At 38.9% G+C, this 21,650-nt stretch overlaps 1 protein-coding gene across 1 annotated transcript in view; it reads left to right on the forward strand.

Moving 5' to 3' along the window:
* The window catches only part of DNAH8 (dynein axonemal heavy chain 8), a 332,098-nt gene that overhangs the window by 153,378 nt on the left and 157,070 nt on the right, over positions 1-21,650 (forward strand). Inside the window, exons 47-54 of the mRNA XM_034660654.1 lie at positions 11-252; positions 341-481; positions 1,981-2,218; positions 7,750-7,892; positions 8,379-8,513; positions 8,901-9,023; positions 10,239-10,452; positions 19,206-19,315. Of these exons, the coding sequence (XP_034516545.1) occupies positions 11-252; positions 341-481; positions 1,981-2,218; positions 7,750-7,892; positions 8,379-8,513; positions 8,901-9,023; positions 10,239-10,452; positions 19,206-19,315 (1,346 nt within the window). The remainder of the gene's footprint in view (positions 1-10; positions 253-340; positions 482-1,980; positions 2,219-7,749; positions 7,893-8,378; positions 8,514-8,900; positions 9,024-10,238; positions 10,453-19,205; positions 19,316-21,650) is intronic.

Genomic DNA, 21,650 nt, shown 5'->3' on the forward strand with positions numbered 1-21,650 from the left:
TTATTCGCAGGTGAAAACATTTTCCTCATTTTAGATGGCCCCGTGGATGCCATTTGGATCGAGAACTTAAATTCTGTGTTGGACGACAATAAAACCCTCACGCTGGCCAACGGAGACCGCATCCCCATGGCCCCGAGCTGTAAGCTTCTGTTCGAGGTGCACAACATCGAGAACGCTTCTCCCGCCACGGTCTCCAGGATGGGTATGGTGTACATCAGCAGCTCTGCGCTCAGCTGGAGGGCGATCCTGCAGGTGGGGACCGGCGGCCGCGCGAGCGTGCTCAGCTGTCTCCCCGGGGTCCGCCTCCCTGGTAAACCGACGTTGTGTTTCTGTGCGGCAGGCGTGGCTGAAGAGGCGCACCGCACAGGAGGCGACCGTGTTCCTCACTCTGTATGATAAAATATTTGAAGATACATATACGTATATGAAACTAAACCTCAATCCAAAAATGCAGCTCCTGGAGTGTAACTATATCATGCAGGTAAACGTGGTTTGTGTACATTCACTATTTAGATGGCACACTTCCCCCCCCCCCCCCCCCCCCCCGCTCGCAGTTTAGAGGTGTCCGAGATAGAAAATTCTCGCCGTCGGTAGAAATACTTTTGTGATAGGGCTGTGAGGGCTCGGAGAAGTTTGATTCCTATTAAAGATTTTGTGAGATTTCATTAATGTTTTTACTGCCATCTGTTTTATTATTTTCTCTTCCCAGGGTGGGTATTGGCAGGGGAAGAGGAGTGAAATGATCTCTCCCACCGTCAAGCTTAGTAACTGTCCCAGAAAGTGCACCCAATAATGACACTAGACTAAATAAATAAAGCAGGCATTCCTCCGAAAAGCACACAAAAGAGCTGGTGACAAGCAAGAAAACTCGAATGGCAATCTCAGCATTGCAAATTTAGAGTCTATCAGATAGGGAAAAGCTTTAAACAATCTTCCAGGTAGTTTCTAGCATTGTATGTGTGTTTTCCTCTCATACTCAGTTTCCCTTAATAGTCTTTGGAAAAAATCAGAACTAATCATAGATTATGGAGGGCTCCCCTGCTTCTAGGCTATAGGTGATCTTTCATGATCCAATCTGATGCTTTGGTTTTCCCTAAGTTTAATAAGGGACGCCAGTCAGCGAGGGTGGGTACATAAGAAGTAATACATAAGGGCCCAAATCAATGAATTATTTAATAATGACTTTAAAATGTATAATGTAGGTGGAAATCTTATTTGAACTAATTTTGTTTTGCAAGACTGAGGATGTCTTCCTGTAGATACATTTCTTTTTGATGCCATATGGGAATTGGCACACTTTTCCTTGAATGAGCACGTAGCAAATATTTAGGCAAATGTTTGCACAACTGTCTGTCTAAAGGCAGCCAGACGCAATGCCGACATGAATGAGTGTGGCTGTGTTTCAGTAAAACTTTATTTGCCAAACAGGTGGCCGGCCCCTGGGCCAGAGTTTGCTGAGTGCTGCAAAAACTGAAAAAGAAATACAATCTCTGTTGTAGAAAATTTGGGGTAAACTTTAGATCCAGAAACTACCTTAGAAAACATGTAGTCTAGAAAGAAAGAAAAGAAAAGGAAAGAAAGAAGGAAAGACAGGGACGGAGGGAGGAAGGAAGGAAGGAAAGAAAAAAAGAAAGAAGGAAGGAGGAAGGAAGGGAGGAAGGAAGAAAACATCTAGTTTAGGTCCTTTGTTTTTCAGATCAGGAAACTGAGGCTCAGTGAGGTTGGTGGCATGAGCTGGGGATAGAAACCACAACCCCAGATTCCCATTCTGACATCTTTTCTGCTAGTCTGTGCAGCCTGTTTAAAGCAAGATGACCTTTCTCTAAATGCTGTCTGCTGTAGGACAGTGATCAAGCAATACCTGGGGATGTATTTTTTTTCTCCCCCCTTTTCCTCCTCCTTTTAAATTTATTATTTAAACGTTTTTGTTTCAAAAACTTGAGTACAAAATTTATTGTATTGTATTTCAAATATTTTCAGTCTCTCAATCTACTGGAAGGTTTAATTCCCTCCAAAGAAGAAGGTGGTGTTTCATGTGTTGAACATCTTCACAAATTATTTGTGTTTGGCCTAATGTGGAGTTTAGGAGCCCTTTTGGAGCTGGAAAGCAGAGAAAAGCTTGAGGCCTTTTTACGCAATCATGAAAGCAAGTTAGACTTACCAGAAATACCTAAAGGCACGAGTCAGACCATGTATGAGTTTTATGTTACTGATTACGGTAAGTAGAATGACTTATACCTGAAATGAGATGATCTCTTTTTCAATGAGAAAAACAAAAACTTCCATAAACTCTTCTATGGGGAAATATTAAGCCAATTATAAATAACATGATTACTAATACGATTTTTAAAAGGCATTTTAAAGAATAGTAGAATTTTGCATCTTGGCCATGCTGGGAACTGGTAAGAGACTCTTGGCTTCTCCTCTTTTTGGAGTTGCCTAAGTGAAATCTTGCAGAGGTAAGTTGGCAATACATCTTACCTCATGTACTTTCAGTTGCTGGAAGAGAAAAAGGCAGCAGTGTGGAGAACATAGACCCTCCATGATGCAATAACAGGTCAATCCTACAACTGCCCTGTTGGAGATGTCAGAATAGTTAGAGAATGAACCAAGCTGATGGGGTCCTACTTACATGTAGCAGACTTGGCAAAGTCCAGTGCTGTCACCTGAACCCTCAGCCTTCTGTGTGTGGCAGGGCCTAGCTTTTCTGTCTCTGAGAGAAATGCCCTTGAGTTTGGTGCCCTTTACCCAGAGTGTAGCTCCCAATTCTTCTAAGCTCCAGAAAAGATAAAACGTGCTTCCTAAAAACTGTATTTACCTCTAATTTTTCCTAAAACCACAAAGCAGCAGAAGCATTTGTTGTTTTTGTTTTAATGCATAAACTCAAAAGAACAAGAGAGTAGACAGCAATAACAGCATTTTGAAAGCAAGAAAGCAGAAAGGTAAGGGGCACTTGATTGAGCACACTGGGCAAGGTAAGTCCTAAACGGACAGTGGGAAGAGTTGAGAAGCAATGGAGTGTGTGCTACAGAACCTTCAAAGGGTTTGAGATTTGGAAACTGGCATGAAGGTAGAGGTAAAACCAGTGGGCTGTTTGTAAGTCCGTTTAAGAAACAAACAGACCTTCAGGTTTTCTTTCCAAAGTCACACTGCTAGACAACTGCATCCGCCTCACCGTGGCCAAAGACTGAAGAATTAGTTTTTGGGGAGTATGAAGCACAGAGTTGCCTAGACTTGGAGGACACTGGACACATGTGAGAGTGGAAGAATCATACTGAAAATAGAGACTAAGTGAAAGTTTGTGTTTTAAAGGGATTTGTAAAGAGACTGACGTAAGTGAATTTTCTTCAGCTGACCATCTTTAATCAGAATGACCAGTAATTCTGTGTGTGATTAGACGCTATTAAAGATTTGGGATCATTAAAGGGAGCCCTGACTCAAAATGCAAACTAACAGTGAAATGCATCCTTAAATCTAGATATGAATTCTGTTACAATTCAAAGCCACTCAAAAGATGGTTCTTTGAAAAGATCAATAAGATTGATAAATCTATTACCAGAGATATCAGGGGGAGAAAAAGAGAAGGCATAAATTACCACTGTCCAGAATGAAAGAGGGAACATCCCTACAGGCCCTATCGACATTAAAAAATAAGAAACGAATACTAGGAACAATGTTATGAAAGCATATTTGACGATGTAGATGAACTAGGCAAATTCCTTGAAAGATACAAACTACCAAACCTCATCAGGAAGAAACATACCCTACATATCCCCATAGTCACTAAAAAAATGTATAACTAAAAACCTTGCTACAAAGAAAACTCCAGGCCCAGATGAATTTTACTGATGAATTCTACCAAACACTTAAGGAAGAAATAATACCAATTTTACAGAAATGCTTCTAAAACATATAAAATGTAAGGAAGAAGCACCCAGACTGTTTTATAAGGACAATGTTATCCTAATATCAAAACCAGAGAAATATAAGAAAAATAGACTATAGACCAGTATCTCTTAGGAATATTGACACTCCTTTTCTTTTCTTTTCTTTTCTTTTCTTTTCTTTTCTTTTCTTTTCTTTTCTTTTCTTTCTCTCTCTCTCTTTTTTTTTTTTTTGCTTTTTTTTTATTTTAAGGAGGCTCCACACCCTATATGGGGCTTGAACTCATGACCCTGAGATCAAGAGTAGCATGTGCTACTGACTGAGCCAGCCAGGTGCCTGGACACACATTTCTTAACAAAATTTTAACAGGTTAAATCCAAGTGAGCATTTATTCTATGAATGAAAGATTGGGTTAACATTAAAAAAGCAATCAATATAATTCACCATATTAACAGACTAAAACCCAAACAAACCATCAGTCATCTAAATAGATATAGAAAAGCATTTGACAAAATTTAACACCCTTTTATAATGAAACTCTCAGTAAACTAGGACTAGAAACTTTATTATTTTGACAAAGAGCATCTACAAAAAAGCTAACATTATACTTAATGGTGAAAGTCTGAATACTTCTGTCCCAAGATCAGGAACAATTCCAGACTTCAAGTTTATTACAAATCCGTAGTAATCAAAACAGTATGGATACTGGGACAAAAATAGACACAGAGATCAATGGAACAGAATAGAAAACCCAGAAATAAACTCATAATTATATGGTCAATTAATCTTCTACAAAGGAGGAAAGAATAAGGGGAAAAAGACTGTCTCTTCAACAAATGATGGGAAAACTAGACAGCTACATGCAAAAAAATTAAACTGGACCACATTTTTACACCATACACAAAAATGAACTCAAAATGGATCAAAGACCTAAATGTGAGACTTGAAACTATAAAAATCCTACAAGAGAGCATAGATAGTAACTTCTCTGACATCGGCTGTAGTAACATTTTTCTAAAAATGTCTCCTCAAGGAAACAAAAGCAAAAATAAACTGTTGGGACTACAGCAAAATAAAAAGGTTTTGCACCATGAAGGAAACAATCAACAAAACTAAAAGGCAGCCTACTGAATGGGAGACAATATTTACGAATGACATATCTGATAAAGGGTTAGTATCCAAAATACATAAAGAAATGCTACAACTCAGGGCACCTGGGTGGCTCAGTCAGTTGAGCATCTGGCTCTTGATTCCAGCTTGGGTGATGATCTCAGAGTTGTGGGATCAAACCCTGTGTTGGACTCCACCTGTGTGTGGAGCCTGCTTGGGATTCCCTGCTTGTCCCTCCCTCTCCCTCTGCCCCTCCCCCACTCATGCCCATGTGTACTAGCTCTCTAAAAATAAATATTTAAGAACTGATACAACTCAACACACACAAAAAAACAAATGATCCAATTAAATGGTTAGGAGACATGAATAGACATTTCTCCAAAGTAGACATCCCAATGGCCAACAGACACGTGAAAAGATGCTCAACATCGCTGATCGTCAGGAAAATGCAAATCAGTCCTACAATGAGGTATCACATCACAACTGTCAGAACGGCTAAAACGAACAACACAAGAAACAACGGGTGTTGGTGAGGATGTGGAGAAAGGGGAGCCCTCTTACACTGTTAGTGGGAATGCAAACTGGGGCAGCCACTTTGAAAAACAGTATGCGCAACTAATGAATCATGGAACTTTACATTAAAAACCGGGGATGTACTGTATGGTGACTAACACAATATAATAAAAAAATATTATTATAAAAAAAAAGAAAAACAGTATGGAGTTCCTCAGAAAGATAAAAATTTACTACCTGATGATTCAGCAATTGTACTGCTGGGTATTTATCCAAAAAATTATAAAAATACTAATTCAAAGGGATACATGCTCCCCTATGTTTATTGCAGCATTATTTACAATAGCCCAACCATGGAAGCAGCCCATGTGTCCATTGACTGATGAATAGATAACGAAGATGTGGTATATAGATATACAATGGAATATTACTCAGCCATAAAAAGAATGAAATCTTGCCATTTGCAATGACATGGATGGAACTAGAGAGTATAATACTAAGCAAAATAAGTCAGAGAAAGACATACCATATGATTTCACTCATATGGAATTTAAGAAACAAAACAAATAAGCAAAGGAAAAAAGACAAACCAGGAAATAGACTTTTTTTTAAAAAAAGATTTTATTTATTTATTTGGCAGAGAGAGACAGCGAGAGAGGGAACACAAGCAAGGGGAGTGGGAGAGGGAGAAGCAGGCTTCCCGCCAAGCAGGGAGCCCGACGCAAGGCTTGATCCCAGGACCCTGGGATCATGACCTGAGCCAAAGGCAGATGCTTAACAGCTGAGCCACCCAGGCGCCCCAAGAAACAGAATTTAATTCTAGAGAACAAACAGATGGTGACCAGAGGGGAAGTGGGTGGGGGGGGGATGGGTAAAACAGGTGGTGGGGATTAAGAAGGGCGCTTGTCATGAACACAGGGTGATGTATGGAACTGTTGAATCACTATCTTGTACATCTAAAACTAATATAGCACTATGTTAACTATACTGTAATTAAAATAAGAAATGTAATATGTATCTGATAAAATAATTTAATACAGAATGCAATTCCATAATAATGGGTAGACAGCCAACCCAAGTTTTTAAAAAATGGGCAATACATTTAAATACATGCTTCACCAAAGAAGATTTATAAATGGTGAAAAAAGCACATGAAAAGATATTCTTCAGTGGTTATTGAAGAAATGCAAATTGAAACTCTAATGGAATATCATTACACAGCCACCAGAATGACTAAAATGAGAAGATTAGTTCCACCAAATATTGGCGAGAACGTGGAACAACTGGAACTCTCAAACAGTACACAATGGTATAGCCATTTTGGAAAACAGTTTCTCAGTTTCTGAAAGTTAAACGTACATTCAACATATATATGACTTGATATTTTGCAAGGAAATTTGAAATTGAGGTTTTTCCTCTAGTACTGAATATTTTCTTTGCTACTGTCAAATGTGTGCTCCCCTGCTCTGTTTCCATGCATTCTGTGTACATAGTGGCTTTTTTTTGGTACAATCCTGAATCATAGTTAAGATTTCTGGAGACATTTAAAATGCCAGTTAAAATGAACAAAGCAATATCAACAATGCAAGTAATCTAATTTAAATGGTAGCCATCTGAGCATGTCTGACCAAGTTTGCCTAGCTAATAGTGATTGCAAGGCTTCATAGATTGTAAGGCACATTCCAGATATGCTAAAGTATAAATAAAATTTTTTAGGATTATGAAATGTGGTAATAATAATTATTATGCCAATATTATCAGCCAGCAAATTACTAGTTATATACTATCAGTTAATAAATTCGTAGTCAGGAGACTTAGTACTTTATTAACCAGTTTTAGGGCTAGATTTATTTTCCCCACTTCCCATGCAAACATTCTATGTCCGCTCATCAGTTACCCCCTTTTGGCCTTTTCCATCCTTTCAGTTGATGTGGGTTTCCTACTAGATACTAAATATGTCATTGGTTTTTACCGCTAGCCAATTCTAATTCCATTTTAGGCCAGATCTCTCTAGATGAATGATTTAGAAATTAAAAAAACTGACTTTATAAAGAGACAAAACAGATTTAAATGATCAAATGGCATATATATTAGATAAGCCAATGTGTTAACGTATTTTTGGAAAATGTTTTAAGTGTTCATATGATTCTGTTGGCTGTTTATAGCATTTGCATTTTTATATTTTGAGATAACTTTCGAAGAATGCCGTTTTCTTAAGATGAATTTTTACTTCCTGTGTAGGTGACTGGGAGCACTGGAATAAGAAACTTCAGCCATATTATTATCCAACTGACAGTATTCCAGAATATTCATCCATTTTGGTTCCAAATGTTGACAATGTTAGAACAAATTTTTTGATAGACACCATTGCAAAACAACAGAAAGTAAGTTTGATAGTTTCTTCACTGATCACAAACGTATATAAAACACATGCCTTTTCACATACTACAGGTAGAAAAATTGAATTCCAGCACAAGGGGCTGGAGATCGTGCCATTCGAGGAAAATGCATTTGGCAAATGAACCCCAGGATACACTCCCAACTCAATATCCCATGAGCTGCTGACTTCCAGCTTACTAAGGAAAGTGGGTGTCTGCTCAGAGAGTCCCTCCTTACTCCCATGGACACATGAATATTTTCCCATACTTTCTTCCAACACAGTTATAGTACACATTTTATATTCAGATCTTTAGTTGAACTAGGATTGATTGATTTTTAGGATTTATTTTGATGTGCATCTAATTCTAAAAAGTAATTAAAATTAGTTGTATTAATTATGACAATGAAAAAATAGCTACCAGAACCATGAGATGTTTAAAGCTAAATGCGATGTTACAACCCCTTTCAACATGATAATCTGATTATCGCAGGCCGTTTTGCTCACAGGAGAGCAGGGAACTGCAAAAACTGTAATGGTGAAGGCCTATTTGAAAAAATACGATCCTGAAGTACAGTTATCCAAAAGTCTGAACTTTTCGTCTGCCACAGAACCCATGATGTTTCAGGTAAAACCCATCATTTGCTGAGGTAATCAACATCTTAAATGTTTTGAGTGCTGGTTACAGTAAAGTGTGTATGCATATAAAATCTGATATGTGTGTGTGTGTGTGTGTGTGTTAATAGGAAATGGGGCTGTGCTTGGCATTCAGTATTAGCTTTCCTAGGCCAAATCCAAACAGCAGATTTTGACCTAATATTGAGGCTGAAGCTGAACTTTGTAAAATTAGTGACTAAAATTTAGTAACTTATTTTTTGTAATCTTACAGTGTCTATTTTAGTAATGATGTTTATGCGTATTAAATAGCTCAGTTCTACTCTGAAAGACGTGCTCATCATTTCTAGGAATATGGGTTGAAATCTAACACTTAAGACAAACATTTCCTCTTCTCTAGAGAACAATGGAAAGCTACGTGGATAAGCGAATGGGAAGCACGTATGGGCCGCCAGGAGGCAGAAAAATGACTGTATTTATTGATGATATTAATATGCCTGTGATTAATGAATGGGGAGATCAGGTATGGCTAAAATAATCTCCTATAAATGATATTTAATCAGTATTTTTAGTTATATATAAAAGATGTCACTAGCCTTCGTCGTATGAAGCCTAGTAGCAATCGGTTGTCTTTGGCTTCTCTGTTACTGGCTGGCATTCTTCCTCTTTGAAAGCTCTGTGTGTTCTCAGCAATACTTCTTCCTGCCTTCGGGCTTCTTGATTTCAGTGCCCTTTCTGATTCTTCTCTTCCTTTCCTCAGGGTTTTATCCTTGCTGTTACCTCTCACTGTATATACTTCCTCTGAGGAATACCTCATTCAGAAAACACCTTTTTTTTTCCTTCTTTTTAACTCTGCCACACACACGTCTTCCTTGTGATCTGTCAACCTCAGAGTCATTCTCCATCAGAGAACCTCAGTGATGCTTTCAGAATTCTGCATGTTCCTTGTGGGATTCCCAATACCTCCCTCCCACCCCTGCGCCCTGCCTCATCGTAATGTCTACCTAGAGCCTCCCATCCGGCCTTTTATCTGAGTTCACCTCAGATACCTGTAGGAAGTCAGGGCTCCCAGGTCCATGCTCACCCTGAGACAATTCCTCAAATAGCTCTGCATGGCCCTTGAAAGAGCAAGAAGAGAAAAAGCCAATGATGGAACCCTATGGAACAGTTGCATGTGAGGGATGGGTGGAGAAAGAATGGCTTAGGAAGTGATCCAGAGTCACAAGATGAATCTGGGAAGAACTGAGCCTCTGAATTCAAAAGAGGAACAGTTTTCAACAAGGAGGGAGTGTTAGCAGTGTTAGAGGCTATAGAAAAGAAAGATAAGAACATAAAACCCAAACCCAAAACATTCAGTGGCATTGAAGCCTCAGGAATAAATCCATCCCACATTCTGATTTAAAGTAGTTCGTAGTGTTGAATGTTGATACTTGGAACTCTGACTACTGTTGTAATTGTACCAACTATTCCATAACTCACCTATTTAAATTTATTTGGAGTTCCATTTTGTCAGCGTAGTAAAGAGCACACTGGACTCAATCCAGATGTTTAAGTTACTGTTTTGTTCATGAGCGGTAGCATTTAAATCAAATTGCCTTGCAGGTGACCGTCAATATTCACAAATGCTTCATTGACAAGAGTGAGTATTTTCTTCTAATCTCAAGTGTACTATTTTATAGGAATTGTGGAGAAATGTGATGGTGATATGTCACTAAAGTATCACTGTATAAAATTTCAGATAACTAATGAGATTGTGCGACAAATGATGGAAATGGAAGGAATGTATAGCTTGGATAAGCCTGGAGACTTCACTACTATTGTTGATGTGCAGATCATAGCGGCAATGATCCACCCTGGAGGCGGTCGAAATGATATTCCCCAACGTTTAAAAAGACAGTTTACTGTGTTTAATTGCACATTGCCTTCAAATGCTTCAATAGACAAAATTTTTGGTATGACTATTTCTGATTTTTTTTTAATTGTATTACATAAAGGACATAAGCCGTGCAAAAGCTTATTTAGGAGATAAAAAGGCTCTGTCTGTAGTAGGAATTAAGTATCTAAAATGGAGAGCTAAATACCAGAAAAGAGGGACTAAACATTAAGAAGACTCATGTTTATAGCCCATTCTAAAAATATTTAGAAATAGTCTTGTTGAAGTTTGGCTTTAAGGTTTTAGTTTTCTTGAAATGATTAATCAGAGAAATTTGGGCTAATGAATGACAGCATATCTGTCATAGAGTAACAATATAATATATCAAATCGAAAGCATTTTTATATGTTAAATGAGATTTTTTTGATGACAAATTTAGGCTCATATAAATTGTTTCATCAAAAATTATGTATATGAAGACATACAAGAGAAACTGACCCATGCATGTATGCACATTAATTGACATAGCAAGTACTATAGATTAGAAGGGAAAGGGGAGACTTTCAGTAAATGGTAATGGGATGTTTAGTAATTCTAATGTGAAAATAATTGAAATTGAACCCTACCTCACACCAAGCATAAAATCAATACAGATGGATTCAAGACCTAAAGAACATTTGGAAGAAAATATAGGAAAATATCTGAATGACATCTGGTTAGGAAATTGATTGATTGATTGATTGATTCATCACTAACATATAACTGGCTGATCAAAACAAGTGCCCTCCTTAATACCCATGGCCTGGTTAGCCCATCTGCACACACCTCCTTCCATCAAATTTCAGTTTGTTCTCTGTTGTTAAGTGTCTCTCAAGGTTTGCTTCCCTCAATCTTTTTCTTTTTTTCCTTCCCATATGTTCATCTGTTTTGCTTCTTAAATTCCACATGGGTGAAATCATATGGTATTTTGAAATCATATGGTATTTATCTTTCTCTGACTTATTTTGCTTAGCATAATACAGCGTAGCTCCAACCACATCATTGAAAATGGCAAGATTTCATTCTTTTTGATGGCTGAGTGATATTCCATTGTATATCTATATACAATATCTTCTTTATCCATTCATCAGTTGATGGAAAATTGGCCTCTTTCCGCAGTTTGGCTATTGTTGATAATGCTGCTATAAACATTGGGGTGCATGTGCCCCTTCAAATCACTATTTTTGTATCCTTTGGGTAAATACCTAGTAGTATAATTGTTGGATCATAGGATAGTTCTATTTTTCTTTTTGAGGAACCTCCATACTGTTCTCCAGAGTGGCTGCAACACTTTGCATTCCCGCCAACAGTGTAAGAGGCTTCCCCTTTCTCCACATCCTTGCCAGCACCTGTTGTTTCCTGTGTTGTTGATTTTAGCTATTCTGACAGGTGCGAGGTAGCATTTTATCATAGTTTTGATTTGTATTTCTCTGATGATTAGTGATATGAAGCATCTTTTCGTGTGTCTGTTGTCCATCTGTGTGTCTTCTTTGGAAAAATGTCTATTCATGTCTTTTGCTCATTTCTTAACTGGATTATTTGTCTTTTGGTTGTTGAGTTTTATAAGTTCTTTGTATATTTTGGATACTAACCCTGTATCAGATATGTCATTTGCAAGTATCTTCTCCCATTCTGTAGGTTGCCTTTTAGTTTTATTGTTTCCTTCACTGTACAGAAGCTTTTTATCCTGATGAAGTCCCAAAAGTTCATTTTTGCTTTTGTTTCCCTTGCTTCTGGCGACATGTCTAGTAAGAAATTGCTTCAGCTAAGGTCAAAGAGGTTTCTGCCCGTGTTCTCCTTTAGGATGTTGATGGATTCCCGCCTCACATTTAGGTTTTTCATCCATTTTGAGTTTATTTTTGTGTATGGTGTAAGAAAGGGGCCTAGTTTCGTTCTTCTGCATGTTGCTGTCCAGTTTTCCCAACACCATTTGTTGAAGAGATGGTCTTTTTTCCATTGGATATTCTGTCCTGCTTTGTCGAAGATTAGTTGGCCATATAGTTGTGGGTATATTTCTGGGTTTTCTATTCTGTTCTATTGATCTGTGTGTCTGTTTTTGTGCCAGTGCCATACTGTCTGGATGACTACAGCTTTGTAATGTAGCTTGAAGTCCAGAATCATGATGCCTCCAGCTTTGCTCTTCTTTTTCAATATTGCTTTGGCTATATGGGGTCTTTTGTGGCTCCATACAAATTTTAGGATTGTTTGTTATAGCTCTTTGAAAAATGCTGGTGGTATTTTGATAGAGATTGCATTAAATGTATAGACTGCTTTGAGTAGTATAGACATTTTAACAATGTTTGTTCTTCCAAGCCATAAACATGGAATGTTTTTCCATTTCTTTGTGTCCTCTTCAATTTTTGTCTTAAGTGTTTTCAGAATACAGATCTTTTACCTCTTTGGTTAGGTTTATGCCTAGGTATCTTATGGGTTTTGGTGCAATTGTAAATGGGATCAATTCTTTGATTTCTTTTTCCGTTGCTTCATTACTGATGTATAGAAATGTAACAGATTTGAACTCTGGGAAACAAACTGAGGGCTTCAGAGGGGAGAGGGGTGGGGGATTGGGATAGGCTGGTGATGGGTATTAATGAGGGCACGTATTGCATGGTGCACTGGGTGTTATACGCAAATAATGAATCATGGAACATTGTATCAAAAACGGGATGTACTGTATGGTGACTAATATAGCAAAATAAAAATTATTAAAAAAAAGAAATGTAACAGATTTCTGTACATTGATTTTTTTGTATCCTGAGACTTTACTGAATTGGTTTATCAGTTCTATCAGGTTTGTGTGTGTGTGTGTGTGGAGTCTTTTCAGTTTTCAATATATACTATCATGTCATCTGCAAATAATGAAAGTTTTACTTCTTCTGTACTGATTTGGACACCTTTTATTTCTTTTTGTTGTCTGACTGCTGTGGCTAGGACTTGCAGTTCTATGTTGAATAGAAGTGGTGAGAGTGGACATGCTTGACGTATTCATGACCTTAGAGGAAAAGCTCTCAGTTTTTCCCCTTTGAGGCTGACGTGAGCTGTGGGTTTTTCATAGATCCTTTATTATGTTGAGATATGTTCCCTCTAAACCTACTTTGTTGAGGGATTTAATCATGAATGGATGTTGTACTTTGTCAAATGCTTTTTCTGCATCTATTGAAATGATCATGTGGTTCTTATCCTTTCTCTCATTGATGTGATGTATCATGTTGATTGATTTGTGAATATTGAGCCACCCTTGCAGTCCAGGAATAAATCTCACTTGATTGTGGTGAATGATTTTTTAATGTATTGTTGGTTTCAGTTTGCTAGTATTTTACTGAGGATTTTTGCATTTATGTTTATCAGAGATACTGGCCTGTAGTTCTCTTTTTCTGTGGAGTCTTTATCCAGTTTTGGTATTAGGGTAATGCTGGCCTCATAGAATGAATTTGGAAGTTTTCCTTCCTTTTCTTTTTTTGGCATAGTTTGTGAAGAATATGTATTAACTGTTCCTTAAATTTTTGGTAGAATTCGCCTGTCAAGCCATCTAATCCTGGATTTTTGTTTGTTGGGAGTTTTTTTAATCACTGATTCAATTTCTTTGCTGGTTATCAGTCTGTTCAAATTTCCAACGTAGAGTATCATGTCGTCTGCAAATAGTGAAAGTTTGGCTTCTTTGCCAATTTAGATGTCTCTATTTCTTTTCATTGTCTGATTGCTGAAGCTAAGACTTCCAGTATTATGTTAAATCATTACGGTGAGTGTGGACGTCCCTGTCTTGTTCCTGACCAGAGAGGAAAACTCTCAGTTTTTCCCCGTTGAGGATGCTATTAGCTGTGGGTCTTTCATATGTGGCCTTTATGATGTTGAGGTATGTTCTATCTATACCTACTTTGTGGAGGTTTTTTATCAAGAATGGATGCTGTGGGGCACCAGGGTGGCTCAGTCAGTTAAGTGTCTGCCTTCAGCTCAGGTCATGATCCCGGAGTCCTGGGATGGAGCCCTGCATGGAGCTCCCTTGCTCGGCAGGGAGCCTGCTTCTCCCTCTCCCTCTGCCCTTACCGTCTACCCTTAGCTCATGCTCTCTCTCAAATAAATAAATAAAATCTTTAAAAAAAGAGAATGGATGCTGTACTTTGTCACATGCTTTTTCTGCATCTACTGAGAGGATCATTTAGTTCTTATTCTTTCTTTTATTAATGTGGTGTAGCACATTGATTCGCAAATATTGACCATGCCTGCAGCCCAGGAATAAATCCCACTTGATCATGGTGAGTAATTCTTTTAATGTACTGTTGGATTCAATTTGCTAGTATCTTTTTGAGAGTTTTTACTTCCATGTTCATCATGGATAGTCTCCTTTTTAGTGGGGGATTTGTCTGGTTTTGGAATTGAGGTATTGCTGGCCTTGCAGAATGAGTTTGGGAGTTTTCCTTCCATTTCTATTTTTTGGAACAGTTTGAGAAGAATAACTATTAATGCTTCTTTACATGTCTGATAGAATTCCGCTGGGAAACCATCTGGACATGGACTTTTGTTTGTTGAGAGATTTTTGATTACTGATTCAATTTATTCACTGGTTATGCATCTGTTCAAATTTTCTATTTCTTCCTATTTCAGTTTTGTTAGTTTGTATGTTTCTAGTAATTTGTCCATTTATTCTTGATTGCCCAGTTTCTTGGCATATCATTTTTCATAATAATCTCTTATAATTGTTTGTATATCTGTGCTGTTGGCCGTGATCTCTTCTCTTTCATTCATGATTTTATTTATTTGGGCCCTTTCTCTTTTCTACTTGATAAGTCTGGCTAGGGGGTTATCGATTTTATTAGTTCTTTCAAAGAACCAGCTCTTAGTTTCATTGATCTGTTCTACTGTTTTTTTATATCATTTATTTCTTCTCTAATCCTTATTATTTCCTTTCTTCTGCTGGCTTTAGGCTTTATTTGATGTTCCTTTTCTAGCTCCTTCAGGTATAACGTTGGGTTGTGTATTTGAGACTTTTCTCGCTTCTGGAGGTATGTCTGTATTGCAACATACTTTCCTTTTAGGACCGCTTTTGCTGCATCCCAAAGTTTTGGATTGTGTTTTCATGGTAATTTGCCTCTATGTAATTTTTTATTTCTTCTTTAATTTTGTGGTTGACCCATTCATTCTTTAGTAGCATGTTTTTTAGCCTCCGTGTGTTTGTAGTCTTTCCAAATTTTTTCTTGTGGTTGACTTCAAGTTTCCTGGTATTGTGGTCTGAGGATATGCATGGTATGATCTCAGTGTCTTTGTACTTGTTGAGGGCTGGTTTGTGACCCAGTATGCAATCTGTTCTGGAGAATGTTCCATGTGCACTCAAAAAGAATGTGTATTCTGCTGCTTTAGAATGAAATGTTCTAAATCTATCTGTTAAGTCCATGTGGTCCAGTGTGTTACTCAAAGCCACTGTTCCCTTGTTGATTCTCTGCTTAGATCACCTGTCCATTGCTGTTAAGTAGGGTGTTAAAGTCCCCTACTATTATTGTATTATTACAATGAATTTTTAAAAATGTTTGTCATTAATTGATTTATGTATTTGGGTGATCCCAAGTTGGGGCATACATATTTACAGTTGTTAGATCTTCTTGATGGATAGACCCCTTAATTATGATGTAATGCCCTTCTTCATCTCTTGTTACAGTCTTTGGTTTAAAATCTAGTTTGTCTGTTATAAGTATGGCTACTCTGGCTTTCTTTTGATATCCGTTAGCATGATAGATGGTTCTCCATCCCCTCACTTTCAATCTGCAGGTGTCTTTAGGTCTAAAATGAGTCTCTTGAGGCACCATATAGATGGATCTTGTGTTTTTATTCATTCTGATACCCTGTGTCTTTTGATTGGAGTATCTAGTCCATTTACATTCAGAGTGGCTGTTAATAGATATGAATTTAGTGACATCGTGTTACCTGTAAAGCTGGTATATCTGATAATGTTCTCTGTTCTTTTTCAGTCTTTGTTGCTTTTGTTCTTTTTTCCCCCTACTCATAGAGTCTCCCAGAGAGGCCGTGCCATGACTCCCAAATGTACTCTCCAAAAGGGAAACTGTTTCTCCCCATATGACCCAGGGGATCCTCAAACCACGCTGCACACTCTTGGGCCTCTGCCTTCCTTCCCCGCCAGATCACCACTAAGCCTGCCAGGCACAACCCCTGCAATGGTGCAGATGTCTAGAACTTAAGACTTTGAGCTCCACTGCTTAGAAAGACTTATGGTAGTCAGCCCCTCTCCTTTTCCCAGTCAGTGGTTTTGGGGAAGAGTTTTTCTTGTGCAACCCCCAGCCTGCTGCTTCACTCTTTCTTTCTCTCTCTCTTTTTCTCTTGTTCCTCTCTCTGCAATCAGGCCTCCTTCCCCTTTGCAGCACCTGTAGTTCTTTTCTCCCCCAAATCACCTCTCCGCAGCTCCTTCTTTCTATGATGTGGCCACTTTCTACTTCTCAATATGCAGTTTGTTCTCTTAGTCCTCAGATTGATTTCTTGGGTGTTCAGAATTATTTGATAATTATCTAGCTGTGTTTGAGGGATGAGGCAAGCTTAGGGTATGCTTTCTGAAAGCATAAACCATAAGGAAGGAGACGAGAAGTTTGACTAGATTAAAATTAAGAACTTTTGTTTGTCTGAAAAGCAACATTAAAGAGTGAACAGCCCAGAGTGGAAGAAAAAAAATTCAACACATAAAATAAAAAAGTTAGTAATCTGAATATTTAAAGAAATCCTATGAATCACTCACAGAAAAGCAAACATCATAATATAAAAATGGACACAAAACCAAGCACTTTAAGAAGAGGAAAGCAAATGGCCAATTAACAAATGTAAAGATGATAGACATACTAATATTCAGGAAAATGCAAATTTAAAACACCAAGGAAATACCATTTTATACCCACTGGGTTTTCAAAAATGAAAAATTCTGACAAAATCAGGCATTGGTGAGAACGTGCAGGACCCGACACTCACCACCTGCTGGTGGGAGGATACATTGGGACGAGTGCTGTGGAAAATAACTGGACATGACTGTTGGTCAAGCAGAATGTGTGGACACCCACAGCAGTTCCACTCCCAGGCACATGCCAGTTTATCATTTGTTTCCTTTATGATTTATATATTTTGAGTTGCATTTAAGAAGTCCTTTCCTACCCAGAGGTCATGCAGATACTCGCCTGTATTTTCTTCCAAACGCTACAGTTTTGCCTTCCATATTTAAACCCTTAATCCATCTTTATTTGATTTTGTACCTGTGTGCCAGATGTTTATAGAACAATGTTCACGATAGCAAAAACCTTGAAATAATCCAAATATTTACAGACAGTAAAATTGGATCACTAAATTGCAGTGTAGGCACATGGCATCATGCTATGCGGCAGTGAACATGAATAAAACAGCTACAGGCTCCAACGTGGATGAAGCCCAGAAATATGTTGAGTAAAAGAAGCAAGTCACAAAGGAATATGTGACATGATCCTGTTACATTAAATTTCAGAAGTTAAAGTTAAAGAAAAGGTTAAAGGTCAAAACCATAAGTGGCAGAGCTATAAAGAAAAGCAAGTCACAGATTCTCACCAGGTCAGAGTAGTGGCTGCTCTTAGAGGAAGGAAGGGGCTGTGGACAGGGAGGGACATATGGGGGCCCTTCCTGTATGGGGGCAAGGTTGTGTTTCTCAGTCTTGCAGACTGTATGTGACTGTTTATTTGTTGAACTATTTTATACACTCTTCAGTATGATTAATACTGGAAACCAAAGACAGAAAAATGAGAAACTGAGGCTCAGAGAAGTGAAATGACTGTCCAGTCAAGGCCATTCAGTTAGCGAGTGGCACAGGTGTGGTGCTAATTCTGGCTTCCGGTCCCAGATGCCATGCTTCTTACGGAACGCTTGTCCCACGGGAAGTCAGGGATCTAGAATACGGGATTTCAGGCAGCTGCACAATCAGCCCTGACTTCATAGGACAATTTGATGTTCTTCTTCGGTCCACATGAATGAACCCCAGTTTCTTTAGCAGCTCCACCCTTCATTAACCTGCTCTGCATCTCTGAGCAGATATTCCTAGTCTCATTCCTCTGAAAAGACCATGCCCAGACAAGAAGGTATTTTTCAATATGCAGTCTCCCTGGAGACTGTTTTTGCAGTCTAAAACCAAAAACACTGAGAATTTAAGAACAGTCTATAAATCTACAGCCCAGTCCTTCCTGAGGGTGACTGTGTCAGACTGTCACGGGGCTGGGTGTTTCCTAGGGACCATTACGTCACCAGCCCAGGCCAGGGTCACAAGATGTAGGTCCTGATTCCAACTCTATCAACAACCAATCCGTATGACCTTGAACAATTTGCCTTCCCGGTCTTGGTCCTGTCTCTGTATCTGTGATATGAGCAAGCAGTCTCTAAATTCTTTTCCAGCTCTTGTATGCTTCAGGGCAAGTGCTGTTTTATAGGCTCCAGAGCCAGGCTGCCTAGGTTCAAATCTCAGATCCACCCACATACAAGCTGTGCAAGACCTTGGGCAAGTTACTAAACTCATATTAGAACAGGAATAATGATAATATCTAGCTGAGATCCTTTTCCATAGGATGTGGGGAGGATTAAGTGAGTTAATACATATAAAACGCTTATCACTACACACTAAACTTTGCTGGCCCCCCACTCCCGACTTCCAGTCTTAGCTGATTCCTTGAGAGAAACTCTTAACGTCACCCGGCTTACTCAGTCTTGTCATGATTTATTCACTGGAATAAACATGCACCTTGTAATCTTTTCGTGTGTGCGTGCCTTCAATCTTGTTTTATTTTCCAGGACTTATTGGTTGTGGGTACTTCGATCCTTGCAGAAAGTTCAAACTTGAAGTATGTGAGATGATTGCAAATTTAGTTTCAGCAGGCAGAGTGCTGTGGCAGTGGACCAAGGTACAGAAGCATTATTGTCTGTAATAACAGAAAGTCAACTATGATTCGGTCTGTTCTCCCCTCATGGCTCATGAACTTATCATCACATCATGGAGTAGTGGGGTTTTTTTTGGAAAAGACAAATTAGGTGCTCAAATAGATTTATGACACCTTTTCCTTCCAGGGAGCAAATATTCCAACTGGATGATGCTTTCCATATGTATGAGATATTACTATAAGCCACACACAGCATCCAAGATAAAGTAGAATTTTGCTAAAATGAGAATACTGCTTTTCCACTTGTTACCCTGATTTGTATGTGAGACACTCACGTGTTTACTGACTGACTGAATATATGAATTTCAGGATATTCTTCGCTACCTGAGACTTAAAGTCTAATTTGTGTGAGTCTCTGAGATGGAGCGGAAATTAGTAAATGGCTGGAAGTGTACTTAACAAAATAGATATATATATTTAGATAAGATTTATTTATTTACCTTAGAGAGAGTGGGGGGAGGTGTAGAGGGAGAGGGAGAGAGAGTCTCAACCATACTCTGTGCCAAGTGTGGAGCCCAACACTGGGCTCGATCTCACAGCCCCAAGATCATGACCTGAGCTGGATGCTTAACCAATTGTGCCACCCAGGTGCCCCTAGTCTAGATTTTAATATACAGGTCAGTGCCCTAAGTAAAGCTCAGCAAACCTGTAGCTGTAACCAGATGGCTTAAAGCAGACTCATGAAAAAACAATTAAGCATAGGTCTGTGACATCTCAGACCTATGCTTAAAACAAGGCTGAGGTATTTGCCAAAAAACATTCATTAGGCCAACTACACACATCTGGGAGGAAGCTTATGTCCTGGGAAAACCTGGAGGGTGCCAACTTCTCCGATTCCTGGGGGAATTCTAGATAAGTGAATTATCAGGAGAGGGACTGGGTGTTTCTTTTGAAATGCTTGGTCCACACAGTGCCCTTCCGTGGCCAGTTCCTTGCATGGCGCCTGCCCCTTGCCAACACAGGGTCTTTGCGCATGCTAAGACCTCTTAAAGAAACTCCAAAATGAATGACAAGGGCTGAGTGTCTGAAATAATTTTCTGTGGTAAGATCCATCTGTTTTCCCAGTGGGGCTATTGTTCAAATTAATGTGATTATATACTTATTTTTCTGAAAAACTTTGGCCTTCTGGGTGGCTTTCCATCAATGCTTCTTTTGTTATATGAATGTTTGCTGGTTCCATTCCTCATCTTTCTTTACTTCTTTAATGTGTTTTGCACAAGCTTTCATTCCACTGCTCTCATCAAGGTCACTAAAGACCTCAGTCTTGCCAAATGCAAAGGTTGATTTCTTCCTCTTACTTGACTCTTCAGCAGCATTTGAGATAAATTATCCCTCTTGACACCTTCTTCACTTGGCTTTCGATGGACCTCATGCTCTTGGTTTTCTTCCTACCTGACAAGTTACCTTTTTAAAAGTCCCCCCTCTTCTTCCCTTCCTCTAGATACTGGAATGCACCCAATCTTGACTCTAGGACCACTTCCCTGTATGCATTCTTTACCCAGATGGTTTCTCCTGCTTCAAGACCTTAAACACCATTTCCATGCTGATGACTTCAAAATCAGTGCTTCCAAAAGCAGGCCTCTCTGCTTGGCACCATCTTGATTTATAACTGCTTAGCAGACATCGCCATTTAGACGTCCAAGTTAACATGTCTACACAGAACTCTTAATTGTCCTTCAATATGACCTTCCCTCAGACCTGTGCATCTTTTTACTTAATAGCAACACCACTGATCCCTCTCCTCAGAGTAAAAAACCGGTGCCATCCTTGATTTGTCTCCCTCATCCCTCTACTTCCAATCCTTCAGCCAGTCTCAGTTACCATGCTTTCAGAATATATCCCAAAGCTGAGCCACCCTGATAGGTTCTTCTGTCACCTGCCCTCTGAACCATGCAGTGACTTGCTTTCTTCTTGCCCTCCTAGAGCCTGTTCTTTACATAGTCCTAAAATGCTTTTTAAAACAGTAAATCAGAGATCATTACTCCTTCTTAAAACCACCAGGAGGCTCTTAGGTACACTTAGAGTGAAACCCAACACCTTACTGTGGCCTGTGAAACTCATCCTGAGCTGGTCCATGCTCGCCCCTTCCACCTTCTGCTCCAGCTGCCATGCCCTCTCGCTGTTCCTTGAACACCCCTTTTTTTTGTGCTTCTGGGCCCTCATACTTTGTTTGACTCCTTCTCATCCTTCTTACCTCCAGAGGGGCTCTCTCAGATCATTGGCTCTAAAGTAACTGTCCATGGTCCTATCAGTCAGCATCTGTCTCCTGACCCTAGTTCATTTTTTCTGACCATGACTT

The sequence above is a fragment of the Ailuropoda melanoleuca genome, chromosome 5 (assembly GCF_002007445.2).
Source record: "Ailuropoda melanoleuca isolate Jingjing chromosome 5, ASM200744v2, whole genome shotgun sequence".
NCBI lineage: Eukaryota > Metazoa > Chordata > Mammalia > Carnivora > Ursidae > Ailuropoda > Ailuropoda melanoleuca.